The 15250-nt window shown below is 34.4% G+C and overlaps 1 protein-coding gene across 1 annotated transcript in view; it reads left to right on the forward strand.

Moving 5' to 3' along the window:
* Positions 1-14690, forward strand: part of hoatz (HOATZ cilia and flagella associated protein) — a 16958-nt gene extending 2268 nt beyond the window's left edge. The window contains exons 4-6 of the mRNA XM_056457058.1: positions 9691-9750; positions 12275-12330; positions 14433-14690. Of these exons, the coding sequence (XP_056313033.1) occupies positions 9691-9750; positions 12275-12330; positions 14433-14499 (183 nt within the window). The 3' untranslated portion in view covers positions 14500-14690. The remainder of the gene's footprint in view (positions 1-9690; positions 9751-12274; positions 12331-14432) is intronic.
* Positions 14691-15250: the final 560 nt, after the last annotated feature.

A 15250-nucleotide genomic window follows, 5' to 3' on the forward strand; every position in this document is an offset into this window, starting at 1 on the left:
GTTTTAGTCAACTAAATTTCATAAGATTTAAGTCAACTAAATTTACTCTATATTTAGTTGACTAAAATATATTTGGTTTAATTTAAGTGTAATTTATTTAAATATTGTATACATTGATTTACAAAATATCCTAACTTAAAATTAAATAAAACAGTTTCATTAAAATATAGAATATGGCTTTTCCAAAGAAGACCAAAAATTAGATATGCATTGTTTATTTATATCATAAGTAATATGTAAAATGATGTGTCGGCAAGAACAGTAGACTACTGGAAATGTAAGACTTTGCAATTATTTAGCAAACCCTTTATGTTAATGTAGTAAACTACTAGTCTTTTTAACCAGTCTGTTAAACAGTTTAATGCAATTAAATCTTTAAAAGTGTGATCTTTATAGATGATGATGTAATCGCATCCCGTTTCTACTGTGGATCAGTTACTTTTCAACTTTTGTGTGTGTGTCTGTGTGTGTGTGTGTGTGTCATGCATCACACACTAAGATTAATTCTGATTTGATATTTTCCAAAAAACGTCCCTTAATCACATTTTCGTCTTGATTAGTCAATGAAAATGTCAGTATATTTTTATTATAGTTGTTGCCATCATCACTTAATTTTTATTTAGTTTTTGGCTAGTTTTCATTGGTAGAAGCTTGTTCGTCCTGAAAATTATGACACACATTTTTCATCAACGAAATTAACACTGGCTTAAGGTTGTCACTAAACTAATCTTTCCCTCAGTTCTGAGTTGTATGCCGTTCCTGCTGATGCCAAGAGCGTGATGCTGCCACTGCCATGCTTTAATATATACAATATTTTTTTTATTAACTTGTTTTTTTATAATCTATTTTAGAATAAGGTTGTAACATAAAATGTAGAAAAAGTGGAAAAATTTTTTGCGGATACACTATACTTGAAGGTACAGTATATAGGATAGAAACCTAGAGAGTCAGATTAGTATTGGAGTCCAAATTCAAAATATTGGAGAATATTGTTTTTTGTTGATGTTGTTGTTGTTTTACACGCCCCTCTGACCAGAGTGAGTGGAGTGGAGCAACAAGAACATTTTCTCAAAACATTTTCAATTCACTTCAGGATTACCATCTCCCACTCTTAACACATTTGCACCAAACTCTAGCCAAAACTATGCCGCTACTTGAAAGGTACCTCTTTTTCCTCTAGAAAGGTATTTGGTATTGAAAGGTAACTACCTCTGAAAGTGGACAAAACATTTCAAACCTTGTTTACACCTAGCATTGACCACTTTTGACCATGCAGATCAATAAAAAATGCATTCATCTTAAGTGTAAAAAAGGGGGCCTATAGGAAAGTCAAAGGCCCTGGTTTAATGATGTAATTATCACTTCTGTGGAGCGAAACACAATTTCATGAGTAGTTTTAGATATGTTCTATATCCAAACGCATTGAAAATGCACGTGCTGTTTGGACTAGAGGACTCTAGCTTCTGTTATGATTCTTCCTTTGCTGTGATTTTTATTTCTAGACAGTGCATTGCAGCATAAAGAGCTAATGAGCCACTCTGTGGAGGGCGGTTATAGATCACTAATGAAAGATGATTTGAGATCAGCAGGGTTTCTAAGTGTACATCTGGCAGCCTGGAATCGCAAGTTTTAGAGTGGCATTAGTAAAAAGAGTCTCTGAGGAGCGTCACAGATCATTTAAGATTTTTAATGGTGCTGCATCAGTGTCATTATTACTATTCAAATTAATTCAAAGTTTATTTATAAACCACTATTTTAGGAACAACCGGTGTTTGCCAAAGTGTACAGGTAAGAATTCCATAAAGAATAATAAAACATTATGAAATTTAATAAATGTAATAAAATAAAGAAATGTAATGCATATAAAATAACACACAGTGTTAAACGCTCTTTGATGCTAGACGTTTAACACACTCCTAACCATCTTGAGCCCAGTTTATGCCTAGTATTAAAGGAATAGTTCACCAAAAAATGAAAATTTCTTCATTTGCTTCTGTGGTTCAAAATGTTTTTACATTTTGTTCTGTTAACCACAAAACAAGATATTCTAATGAATGTTGGGAAAAGCAGCCTTTTCCTTTGTGTTCAAGAAAGAAACTCAAACAGGGTTGAAACAAGTGGAGGAATGATGACAATTTTTATTTTATTTTGTGTTTCCTTGCATCCCTCCAGGTATCTGCAGCACATACACATGCACACTCTTCAAATACAGTGCTTTGATACTCAAACTAAAACAAACCAATTCTATAACATAGAGAACATGTAAATAAAGCACACTACCTAGAAGGGATCTAAGCTTTACCTTATAAAGTTTGATTTGAAGATGAAAATAAATGTAAAAAAATTTTTAGATTCTAACACAAACCCACAGCTTTCAGTGTAGGTAATGTTTTGTTTTTAACCAAAATGAATTCTGCTGCTTTCCTTATCATTTTTCATCATGTCCTTTCATGCTCATACTGTATGTACAGTTGCAATCAGAATTATTAAACCCCCTAAATTATAGCCCCCGTTTATTTTTTACCCCAATTTCTGTTTAACGGAGAGATTTTTTTTCAACACATTTCTAAACATTATAGTTTTAATAGCTCCTTCCTAATAACTGATTTATTTATCTTTGCCATGATGACAGTAAATAATATTTTGCTAGATGTTTTTCAAGACACTTCTATACAGCTTAAAGTGACTAGGTTAATTAGGTTAACTAGGCAGGTTAGGGTAATTAGGCAAGTTATTGTAAAATTATGGTTCGTTCTGTAGACTATTGGAAAAAATAAAGCTAATAATTTTGCCCTCAAAATGGTTCTTTAAAAATTAAAAAAAAAGTTTTTATTCTAGCCGAAGTAAAAAAACATGAAGAAAAAATATTATCAGACACACTGAAAATTTCTTTGCTGTGTTAAACATCATTTGGTAAGTATTCAAAAAAAGAAAAGCAATTTCAAAGGGTGTGTAATAATTCTGATTTCAACTGTAAATTGTGCATTATTTTTTCAAAATATAAAATCAAAAGAATATAAACATCCATGCACAAACGCCCAAGCCATAGACGTTTAATCTAAAGAACCTCAAAGTGGTCAAAGGCATAAAACAAAACACTGTGAAAACAGAAATGACTTGCGTGCCTATTTGTGATACCAAAACACTTCTTCACAAACCTTAATATCAGGTATAAATAGGTCCATAACGCTCATAACAATCCAGACGATTATTGTGCTGATTGATTGTGCACTTCCAATGCTTTCAAACAGAGGCAACAGACAAGCCTGCAGATTTAATTTAAAGGTTTCCAGCATGGTTTGCCTTGTGTAAATTCTCACACAGAGGAGTCAGTTGTAATTCTATCCAGCAGGCAGAATCCTTAAGAGCATGCTGAGCCACTCTTAAGCCCTACATTTGTGCGATGATGAATCTGTCCGCATAGCTACTTTCTCTCCCAACACTGCACTAACCACATCCACTAATCAGATTAGCAGGAAATCACTGGTCTTGCAGATCAATTCATCTGCTTATAAGAATAAGAGAGCATTGATTTGTCCTATTCTCGGGGCACTGTTGGGGCAAGAAACTACTTATTCCTTTTTTATTTTTTTCAAAGTGTCTGTGGCTGTATTTGCCACAAAACCTGATGAGCATATTGATGCATATGATTTATCTAGAGCTAATTTAGCATCACAATTTGAGATGAAAATTTAGAGGAGACATTTACAAATGTTTACCATGTCTATTTACAAATGAGACAACATTTAATCTGTTTAAATTGATATCTTTATATAATTTTAACATGGGTCAAAATGTCCACAAATAATAGAACCAGCATGATTTTGAACCTGTGGTCAGTTAATGAATAATGGGACCCTTTTCACAAGATGATTATGGTTTATTGGTCATTGGCAGTGGTGGAAAGAGTACTGAAAAATCATACTTAAGTAAAAGTACCATTACTTGCCTAAAACTGTAGTGCAAGTAGAGTAAAAGTATCTGCTGTGAGTAAAAAGTAGCCCTTTCAAAAGTACTCAAGAGTAATGAGTAGTACGCTGTGAACATTGGACAATGACGTCAGCCTGACATTGGGTTCTGACGTCAACCTGATTTTTATTTCCAAACAAAATGCAAGGTCCTCACAGCGTTGGGGTACAACATCAGTCTGATATCATGTTGCCATCTTGTGCCTGCTGGGTGTTTAAGGCTATTTCAGTCATACTACAGTAAACATCCGTCATCTTCTCATCAGTGACATGCATCTAAACAGTCTCCGGGTCATTGCGTGTAAAGATTTTGGGCATCTCCTTGGACAGCATCTCCTTGGCAATTATAAATCACCCATGTCTTGAGGTAGTTAATTATGATGCGATTTACAGTACGATTTAATTTGAAATGAATCACAGGACTGATTTTTCTAATCCCCATAGACTAGAAAAAGTAAAGTAGTTACTGCATGTTGAAGGAAAATAGTGGAGTAAAAGTACCAATACGGCACTAAAATGTTCTCAAGGGAAAGTAAAAGTACACATTTTTAAAACTACTTAGTAAATTACAATTTCTGAGAAAAACTACTCAGTTACCGTTGTTTGAGACTTTGTAATTTGTTACTTTACACCACTGGTCATCAGCATCTTAAATTATTATTATTAGCATATTAAAAAAGCATATTTTAATATTTACAATGTTATTTTAATATGTAGATTTATAAAGCTACCTGTATACTTCATATTGTATTATCTTAGCATCAAATTACAACAAAAAATAAGAAAAACCATTTATGCAAAATGTTCCTGATGCAGCGTCCATGGGCAGAACAAAATTTGATGTTGTTCCCTCTTCTGGCTGCGGTTATCAGTCTCACACTTTTTTATTATTTGTTGTACTCTCCAATTCATTGCACTCTACGCTTACCCAACTAAAACCTCCGCTGCTGATAAAAAACAAAAAATGTGAAAAGGGTTCATTTGATAGTCATCTTTATATAGTATGGTATTTACTGATATAAAAATGGTTATGAAATTCAGTTTGTTTCCTTATTTTTGTAACTAAAATATTTGACTCCTGTCTATACACAAAAGAAAAAAATCAAATGAATACTTTTTTTAAAGTTGATTTTGAAAACAGTTTATTTGGGCTGAATTTAACACAGTTTACATTTAGAAATGATCAACTTAAATTGTCTGTTCAAATTCAGCCCATATAAATTGTTTGCAACCACTTGCCTTAAAATTTGTAAATCCAATGAATCATTCGCTGCATATACAACAAATATTAAACCCACAGTAAAATGAATTAATTATTGATATAAAATTATTGCAAATGCTTAATAGGATAGGGAACATTTTAATTTATTACTAATTGTTTGAATCTAAATCATAACAGAGTTGACATTTTCCACCATTTTGTGTTTAGTTCAAGATGCTAACCATAAAGCAGGTCTCACATGGCCTGTCTAAAACAGAAGTTTATGTGTTTTCAAAACCTTTATGAGAAAGTCACTGAAATATCACAATAACTATGTTGACATAATTAATCCACTATAAACTATATCTTAAACATTTTGTAAATAAATAACAGGAGAATAATGTAATGGCTCAATGCCTCCCACAGGTGACGTCACTTGATTAAGACTACAAAATCTTAATAAAACAAACTTTTTTTTTAGCTGCACAGTTACAGTTTTAAGTGAAATCCCATAAAGCATAAATAAATTTAAAATTACTAAAAATCTACGGTAACAACAACAAAAATCAGACAAATAACAAAACGGCTTATTAGAAGTAGTATTTAAATGATACTAAACTAACACTGCTTAGTAATTATAAAATATGTTTTGCTTAGTGCTGTCATTTATATGTCCATTTGCTGTACTTTAGCTCTTTTTCTTTTTAAGCTAAGTTGCTTCATGTGTTCTTCACAATACAGTCAGTCATTTATAGGGCCAGACAGAATCTGCGGACATTTTTTGCTATTTCGGCTGAGAATTTTGTAAAAATATCTGTGGATTTAAGCGGAATGATTTTAGGAGTATCATAACTAAACTTAATATATGAAATAATAATACATTTTCAACTTTTGTTTACATTGCAAATCCAGATACACGTAGAAATGTTTTATATAACACATCTACTGAAAGACAAAATATTACTTTACAAACTGTATTGTAAATAAATCATATGAACATTTTAATATTACTAATATGTCACAAAATATTATTGAAATTAATTTAAAAACTCAAGTAAATAGACTCAATGATTGGCTAAAAATCTGCAGATTTGGTGTGGGCCTATTCATCTTGTTCATTCATTCATCTGATGGTAGCATGTAGATGGCAGTGGGCAGTACCGTCAATGTAATGCCTGCATTTCCACTGTGAGTAATCAACCTGCATGCACAAGATGGATGGCCCTCTGGAGGACAGGTCCATTTCATGAGATTACTCTTAGCTAATTAACCTCATTCCCAAACCCTCTGAATCAGAGAATTATACATTGCCAGTGCAAAACCAATATTAGTGAAAACCTTTATAGCAAAATAAAAAAATGCTTCATTTTGATTCCAAAAGTCTAAATTGTCTATATTTATTATTTAATCAAAGTGTTTACTTCAACATAAGAAACTGTAATCATACTCCAGTCTGCTCTGATGTGATTTTTGCAGATGAATTGTGCTGTTCCAAAACTCCAGTTGATTTAGTTGTAAGAGTTTTAGCAGATTGCAGGATGACAGATGTTTACATTGGGTGATAATAATCAACAAAGACGTTACATTACATTATTATAACGGATTAAGCTGCCATAAAATGACACTGGCTTGAAAAATGGTTACAGTGAACAAGCATGTAATGGATTTAATGAAATGACATTAAGTGCAGCCAAATCTACGGGCGCTAAATCAAAATGATGAGGCTTGTTTAGTAATGCAGCTGTCGGCCGGCGTATACTCGCATCTGCTGTCTGTTCAGCAGTGCAAGCGTGTGTGTCATGAAGAATCTTTTACAGACAGGCATCAAGGTGTCAGTATATTGTTTAAGTAACTGGTATATACTCTGGTAGTATATTTACATGCATATTTTATTTGTATAAAGCACATATGTAAAATTTGTCTGTTTTGCTTTGCTTAGAGATTTCCTAATTTTTGAATGGTTAATGCTCACTGAGGTGACATTTACCAGAGCAGGATATTTACAGTAATTTTGATATTTGTTTTGTTTTCAACTCCATATTTCGTTTGCTGTTTTGAATTTTTAGGAATTGTTAGGAATTTTAAACGCTACATTTTCAGCATCATTACTCCAGTCTACAGTCTCACACGATCCTTCAGAAGTTATTTAAATATGATGATTTAATGGTCAGTAAATGTTGCTTACATTATTGTTTTCATAGATAGTTTTTGATGATAAATGAGCATCAGCATATTAGTAGAATTTCTTAGGAACCATGTGACACTGAAGCCTAGAGTAATGATGCTGACAATTCAGCTTTGCCATAGATCCCGGCGTAATAAATTGTTTCAGTTTTGTGTCACGTGCATCTGAGGATGCGTTAGCTGTTGCAGGCCGCTGTTGCGATGGCCTCTTTATTGCCTTTAGTTTTCATCTTCGTTCCACAGGATTAGTTTAAAGTGAACTCCGTTAGGCACAATTATCTGCAGGCACTTGGTATTAAATAAAAATGTGCATTTATTCAGAAAAAATGCAAATTCTGCAGGACCTACTAGCAAACACGTCCTACTCCATAGCTCACCTAACCAGAAATTCTCCCAATTTTCATTTCCAAGCAAAATGCAACATCTCCACGATGTTGAGGAACAATGTCAATTTAACATCATGTTGACGTCTTGTGCCTGCTGAGTGTTTAAGGCCCTTTCGGTCATCCTACAGTAAACAATTATCATCTTCTCATCAGTGACATGCATCTAAACAGTCTCTGGGTCAATGCGTGTAAAATTTTGCACTTCTTCTTGGACACTTTTAAAACTTCAAAACAGTTTGCTGCAATTATAAATCTCTCCCATGTCTTTAGGTAGTTCATTGTGATGCGATTTACATTCTTTGTGCGATTTGATTGGACAGGAAACACAGGACTGTTTTTTCTAATCCCCATAGACAAGAAAAAATAATGACTGCAGGTTGAATGAAAATAATGGAGTAAAAGTACTGAAACAGCACTAAAAATGTACTCAAGGGAAAGCAAACTTAGTAAATCACAATTTCTGAGAAAACTACTCAAAGTGGTTATTTGTAATTTGTTACTTTACACCACTGCCTAGCACACTGTTAACACATAGCATTTTGTTAGTATGTTCCTAGCATGTTTTAGCACATTGCATTATTCATTTAGATCCCTAATATAATGTTTTAGCATGAATTAACATGTTGGTATCATGCTGTTAAAATGGATTTTAAAATTGTTAGCATTTCACGAGTTCACACTTGGATATTGCTTGACGTTATTAGCAGGTTTGGCATGCTGTCCCAGGAGATAACCCTGAGATAATTGAGCCCAGGGCTCCTGCCTGGTCAGTAAACATATAAGGTGGGTCCGAGATCAGACAGGTCTCGAGAGCTCCCCTGGTAAAAGGAGAAAAATGTGTGTATGGGGGGGAATCTTTCAAAACAAATATAAAGCAGTAGGGCGAAATCAGTGTATTTATTATAGGCTTGGATTTACTGGATTATTGCTGATGAGAGACTAGCAACGATCAATCGTATCATATGCTTCTCTCGAAATTAGTTTGTAAAACTTCACTAAGTAGCATGTTTTGACTATTTTTTTTTTTTTTGCATTGTTAGCATTAATTAACATCTTCTTAATGTTAACATTTTCAATACTTTTGCTTGAATTATCTCATTTTTAGTGTTTAGCATAGCATGTGCATGCTGCTAGCATGTTTTAGTATATTAATAATGTTAGTGGCTGCGTCCGAAACTGCCTACTACCCAGCAGGTACTGCATTTGAATTTAAACATACTACTCTGATGTTAGAAAAGTACGTTCTATACAGTATGAACGTGAATGCGTACTACATCCGCCATTTTGTCATGGTCACAAGACCTACCTGTTTCAGTTGCGTCGCTTCACTCACATTCATGAATTCTCTCGTGGAACATCATGGGATTGCGCAGCGTGCATGGGATGCGCATTTCAGAATCTCGCCGGAAGTAGTATGCTCGCATACTATTTTTGAATTCTATGATTCTGACATACTAGGCTCGCAAACTGATTTTATTGTACTATATAGTATGGAAGTATGCGATTTCGGACGCAGCTAGTGTGTTTGTAGTACGTTTTAGCGCATTGCTAGCATGAATTGTAAAAAATGTTGCATTAATTAGCATCTGAAGATATTAAATTACTGGATATGTGTTCAGTGCTCTGTGGTATTTATTGTTTAAAAGATTACAATGAAAGACTATGGATTTTTTTTTTATCATCCATTTTATAAAGTCCTACCTCTGTTTAGCTTGAAAAGACACACCATAAAAATTCAGAGCTGTCTCAAGTTCTGAACCTAGTTGTACAGTAGCTTAAAAGCTCAAGCAAACCTAATAATCTTTAACGATATAAATTTCTCGTTGTTTTTGAATAAAACAAATAAATTTAAAATTGGTGAGACTTCTTTGTCTGGCTTCTTCCTCCAGGTTATTCATGCTGTTTATAATCATACAATCTCATTCTAATTCATATTTTATTTATGTGTTAGGCCAAAAATCGAGACCAGATTATCGCCCTTCTGAAAAAGCAGAGGAATGAACGAATTAAGGTAAGAATTCTAAAGTACTTGTCCCCATTAGGTTAAAACATGCACTCCTGTCTCTCCATTCAGTTTGGATCAGCCTAAAGCTCATCTCAGGTCTTTTGCTAACACAGCTATTGCATATTTGGATGCTGCAGGACAGGTTCCTCAGACAGCCAAGTGTTTTATTTCTCTCCATTCATTAGAGTGCTCTCTTTCCCCTCCTCAGCACTTTTTCCCCAGAGCCTCAGCATTTCTTAGGGCATCCTCCCCTATAGAGGAGGAGCGGAGGGGAGGGTGGGCTTCCTTTAGACTTTGATGTCTCTCTGGGGAACAGCCTGATGATTATGGGTGGTGGTGCTTTATCCAACCCCTGGTTTGTTAATAAAGGACATCTGGAAAGTTGTAGCCTAAATTCAAAATGTATTAAATTCATTATTTTCCTCAACATTCTACAAACAATACCCCTTAATGACAAAGAAAATTTATTATTATTTTTAAATCTTTGAAATTTGATTAAAAATTACATTTAAAAAAATTATTAATAATTTTTTTCTATTAATTTTTATTTTTTGTATATTTCAAGTTTAATCCGCTTGGATGAGGAACATTGGTGCACTCCCATTATCAGATTGGGTTCAATCGGGTACAAGTCTGGGCTCTTGCTGGGCCACTCAAGGACATTCACATGCCCTTTTTTCACTAGAAAGAACCAGGTGCTTTTTCGGGAACTGGTTCATCTGTTATGTTTTCTATGAATGTCACTGCATCCAAGACATCTTTACGGGTCCAAAAATTCATACCTAAACTGAAAGAGACCCTTAAATGTGCTAAACGGAACCAACCTGGACCCATATGTTATTTGAAAATGAAACCTGAACCTATGCAGACCCGAGAAGTGACTTAAACAAAGCAAACATACACTTGACTGCATCCAATCAGCTGCCTGCAAGGTGGAAGAGCACTATTTATTCATTCATTTAATCCTTTTCTTTCAGCTTAGTCTCTTTTTCAGAGGTTACCACTGTGTAATGAACCACCAACTATTCCAGCATATGTGTTACACAGCGGATGCCCTTCCAGCTGCAACCCAGCTCTGGGAAAACCCATACACACTCACTCACACACACACTTCTACACTACAAACAATTTAGCTTACCCAATTTACTTATAGCATGTCTTTGGACTGTGAGGGAAACCGGAGCACCCGCGAACACGGGAAGAACATGCAAACTCAAATGCCAACTGGTCCAGCCAGTTATTCAAGTAAATATCAGAAAAAAAGGACTCCCAAAAAGAGAAATATTTGATCATTGTCCATATTGATGTTTATATTGCATTTATGTTTCCATGGCAATGACCGGCACATTTGTATCACATTCCGAAGAGTTCTTTTTTCAGTACCGTGGTGGAAAATGAAACTGAGCTCTGCTTCTTGAATCACTGGTGGATGTGGTGGATGTAGAGTCTGATCAAACCTGGGATTACACACAGACCCGATATATATTTTATAATATCCTTTGCCATCTTTGCTGTGTGTGTACTTAGTTTCATTGTCGTGTTGAAAGATGAACTGATTCTTCATTGCTGCATTCATCATTCCTTCAATCTTGACTATTCCACCAGTTTCTACTGTTGGAAAATATTGCTGCCAGTACCATCATTCACTGTAGGATTGGGGTTGGCCAGGTGTTGGAGGAGTTGTATCTGGTTTTCACCAGACCAAATCTTTTTCATCAAACCAGAGAGTTGTTAAACAATCACATTTATAACACAGTGGAGTTCAATGCTGAATACACTGGTCAAGCACCAAATCCTGTGCATTGTTCTCTATCTGTCGGGAGACAGTTTGTACTTTTTCAACTAAATTACAGCATTTAAATTGAAACATTTAATTTCAGTTTAACAGTAAAACAAATAAAAGGTTGCATTAAATTTGAAATGACAATCTCTAAAAGCATCTCTATCATTCTCCCACTCTTCTCAGATGGGATGGTGGGCCAAATCAAAGGTTACCATCGACAACTTTGGCCCGCAGGCCCTAGCTTGGGCATCTCTTTTTTTTTAGAAGGTTCTTTTCTCTCCACAGAAGAATGCTGGAGTGAGTGACCTTCAGGTTCTTGGTCACCTCTCTGATTAAGGAATATATATATTTCAAAGTATTTATACTGTAAATATGGCTTTCTTTTACTAATAAAAGTTTTGGAGTTCCTGGGATTGATACACATTGAACGCATTGCTGAAAAATTAGGGAATTTATATGTTTAAATGTTTACCCTAAAGGGCTTTGTGCCATGGAGGATATACAAGTTGCCATTTACCTAAAGTTTACTTAACATCCATTTATTAATCCAGTCTTGCATTTTGGTGCTTCAGAATATGGTTTGTTTTTCTTTTCTGTAATTGTGATTTGCTTCTAAATGGCAGTAAGGTTACAGTAATACAATAAATGATCATGTTAACAAATGAGAACTTACTGTTTTACCATGTCATTTTGTTTTATTTGTCATTAATGCCATGCAGAATTAATACAGGTTGGCTTTCTCAACAGAAGGAGATGATTTCCTACAAGCACAAATCAAAAAAAGGAAGCCAAGCTGAAAAAAGGTACATACCTCATCCCCAAACTGTTCTCTCAGAGACAAGAAAATTACCTTATATAATGTAATTTAGCAGGATATTTCTCACTGTATCTTTCATGACTGAGCGCAATAAACGTTCTATAATTAAAGGTGATGGTATAGTGCAGTGTAATACTGCGTTCAATAAAGTAATAGTAATTGTGTGCTTAATAGTAATTTACTGCTGTGGACTGCATGAGGGCCGCGATTTCGCTGATTCTGCTACTGTAAATCACATCCAATTATAAAAAGGAAAACCACATGGAGTTCAGTAGTATTTAAACAGGTTTTCTGGTAAAGGAGAAATGGTTCGTCAGCTTGACAGAGAGAGGAAATACTGACAGTTTCTAACATTTTCATTATTATATGGATTCCCAGCCTACTAAAATTGATTTGCAGACCCAGTGATGAAGGGTTATTGGAAAAGCAACTTAGGCTTATATTGAGGCTCAGATATTGATCTGAAATCTGTCTGATCTTTTCTGCTTTGAACAGACGCCTCAAACCTGCATTGATTACCTGTCCTATTATCCAAAACAATTCCCTTTCTGATGAATGCGTCATTGCAAAATCCCTTACTTAATGTCACATAGAGAGACATTCATTAGCCTGTGCGGTATAGATTGGTTTCTAGCATCAGTAAGATAAATGTGTAAGCATGACACATTTTACAACAATGCTCAGATGACCTTTGTTGCTGAATGCTTTTAAAAAAACTATAATACATATATAAAATACTATCATAATATACAATCAAATTACAATCCTTTGTTTAATAAACCAAGTGGATAAAAATATCATTGCGCCAATTCCAGGTCCAAATGCTCTATCAGGCAATGCACTCACCAGCCAGTTTATTAGGTACAGCTTACTAGTACTTTTCTCTTGTTCGAACAATTCTCTGTAAACCCTAGAGATGGTTGTGCGTGAAAATCCCAGTAGATCAGCAGTTTCTGAAATACTCCAACAACCATGCCGTGTTCAAAGTCTTTTTTAATCCCCTTTCTTCCCCTTTCTGATGCTCTGTTTGAACTGTAGCAGATTGTCTTGACCATGTCTACATGCCTAAATGCATTGAGTTGCTGCCATGTGATTGGCTGATTAGAAATTTGCATTAACGAGCAGTTGGACAGGTGTACCTAATAAAGTGGCTGGTGAGTATATACACTCTCAGAAATAAAGGTATGCGAGCTGTCACTGGGGTGGTACCTTTACAAAAGGTATAAATTTGTACCCAATGGTCCATATTAATACCTCAAGGGTACATATTAGTACCTAAAAAGTACAAAAATGTTCCTCATAAAATTTGTAGGTACTAATATATACTTTTGAAGTTCCAATATGGACCCTTCGAGTACAAATGTGTACCTTTTGAGAAGGTACCACCCCAGTGACAGCTCGCGTACCTTTATTTCTGAGAGTGTAGGGGGAGGCTCAACAAATAGTACTAATAAATGCTCAAAGTGCACTGAATTACTTTTGAAAATCTTGATTGAAATATATCCATTCCTAATATGGCCAGAAAGTGATACATTTGTGATAGTTTAAATATTGGTTCTTGTGATGCAACAAGTTCAATATATTGTGTACACCATGATTGTGTAAGAGATTTACTTTAATTTGTGATGGGACTTAAAAGTGGTCATACTGTAAACGAATATTTTTCCCTATTCAAATGAGTAGCAGCATTCAGTCAGTCAGTCAACAGCTGGTTCTTGGTCACCTCCCCAAGTTACCGCTGGTGGATTTACTTGAGAAGAGCAGGCATGAATGACACTCGCAAAAGAAATTTGAGATCTCAAAAAGCATACACGGCGACCTCTGGTGGATTCGCGAAAACAAAAACTGCAAAAAAACATAGCTCCTGGGATGTATTTGGTGCTCTCCAGAAATGTATATTAGGGTACATAATCGGATTCAGTGGTCTATGTAAAACAAAGCTAAAAGTGCTCCCGCCAGACCTGGAGATCGGCTGAATGGATTTAAAAATGGTAAAACTCAAGTGTTTAACATAAGGTGACTTGTAAATTAAGCCTATTTTCAGAAACAAATTAGTACTTTAAAGTCTTTTATGTGTGTTCTGTGTAGATTGGCTCCTAAGACACTTCCATCAGATGTGGATGAAGACCAGAAAGAAGTTCAGGAGCTCCAGTAAAACACACTGATAAAGTGAAGTCTTTTTCCAGTTGGCAATAAATTATCCACAAATTAACTCCATCTCAGCAAATACTTTCTTTCAAAGTTCATAAATATGTTCTCCCAGCTGTAGTCAACAAAAGAGAAGTGTCTCGAAATAGAAGCTGTGGTTTAACATTTTTTACAAACTGAAATAGTTTTGTAATTTTACCATTGTTATGCTTATCACTTCGGTATCATCAAATGCATTTTTTATTTCTTTATTTTCATATTTATTATTTGTTTTAAATGTTCATAACTTGATTAGATGATAAAAACGACATTAAAACCATTAATATTTAAACCTATTTAACACTTCTAATATATTAGAACTGTTTTTTAAGACTATTTGTGACCCTGGACCACAAAACTATTAATAGGTGTCTTTTTTATTTTACTTTTTAAATATTTAAATGTATACATAGCAAAATAAACATGATTTCCATATGTGATAGTTGATCTTGACCAATTTGTGTGCTGCTATTTATGGAATTTAAAGGGTTTAAAAAGTAATATTGAGAAAATCCCCTTTAAAGTTGTACACATTGAGTTCTTACCAATACATATTACTCATTAAAGTTTTGAAATTTACAGTATGACATTTAATATTGATATTGCCAAAATATACCCCTGTAACTTAAGATTTTGTGATCGAAGGTGACATTCGTTATTATGTTTTGGTGGAATATACTGGTGTATTTAAAGTCATTCAGCGATTTAATATGTATTTT

This window comes from Danio aesculapii, chromosome 5 (assembly GCF_903798145.1).
Source record: "Danio aesculapii chromosome 5, fDanAes4.1, whole genome shotgun sequence".
Lineage (NCBI taxonomy): Eukaryota > Metazoa > Chordata > Actinopteri > Cypriniformes > Danionidae > Danio > Danio aesculapii.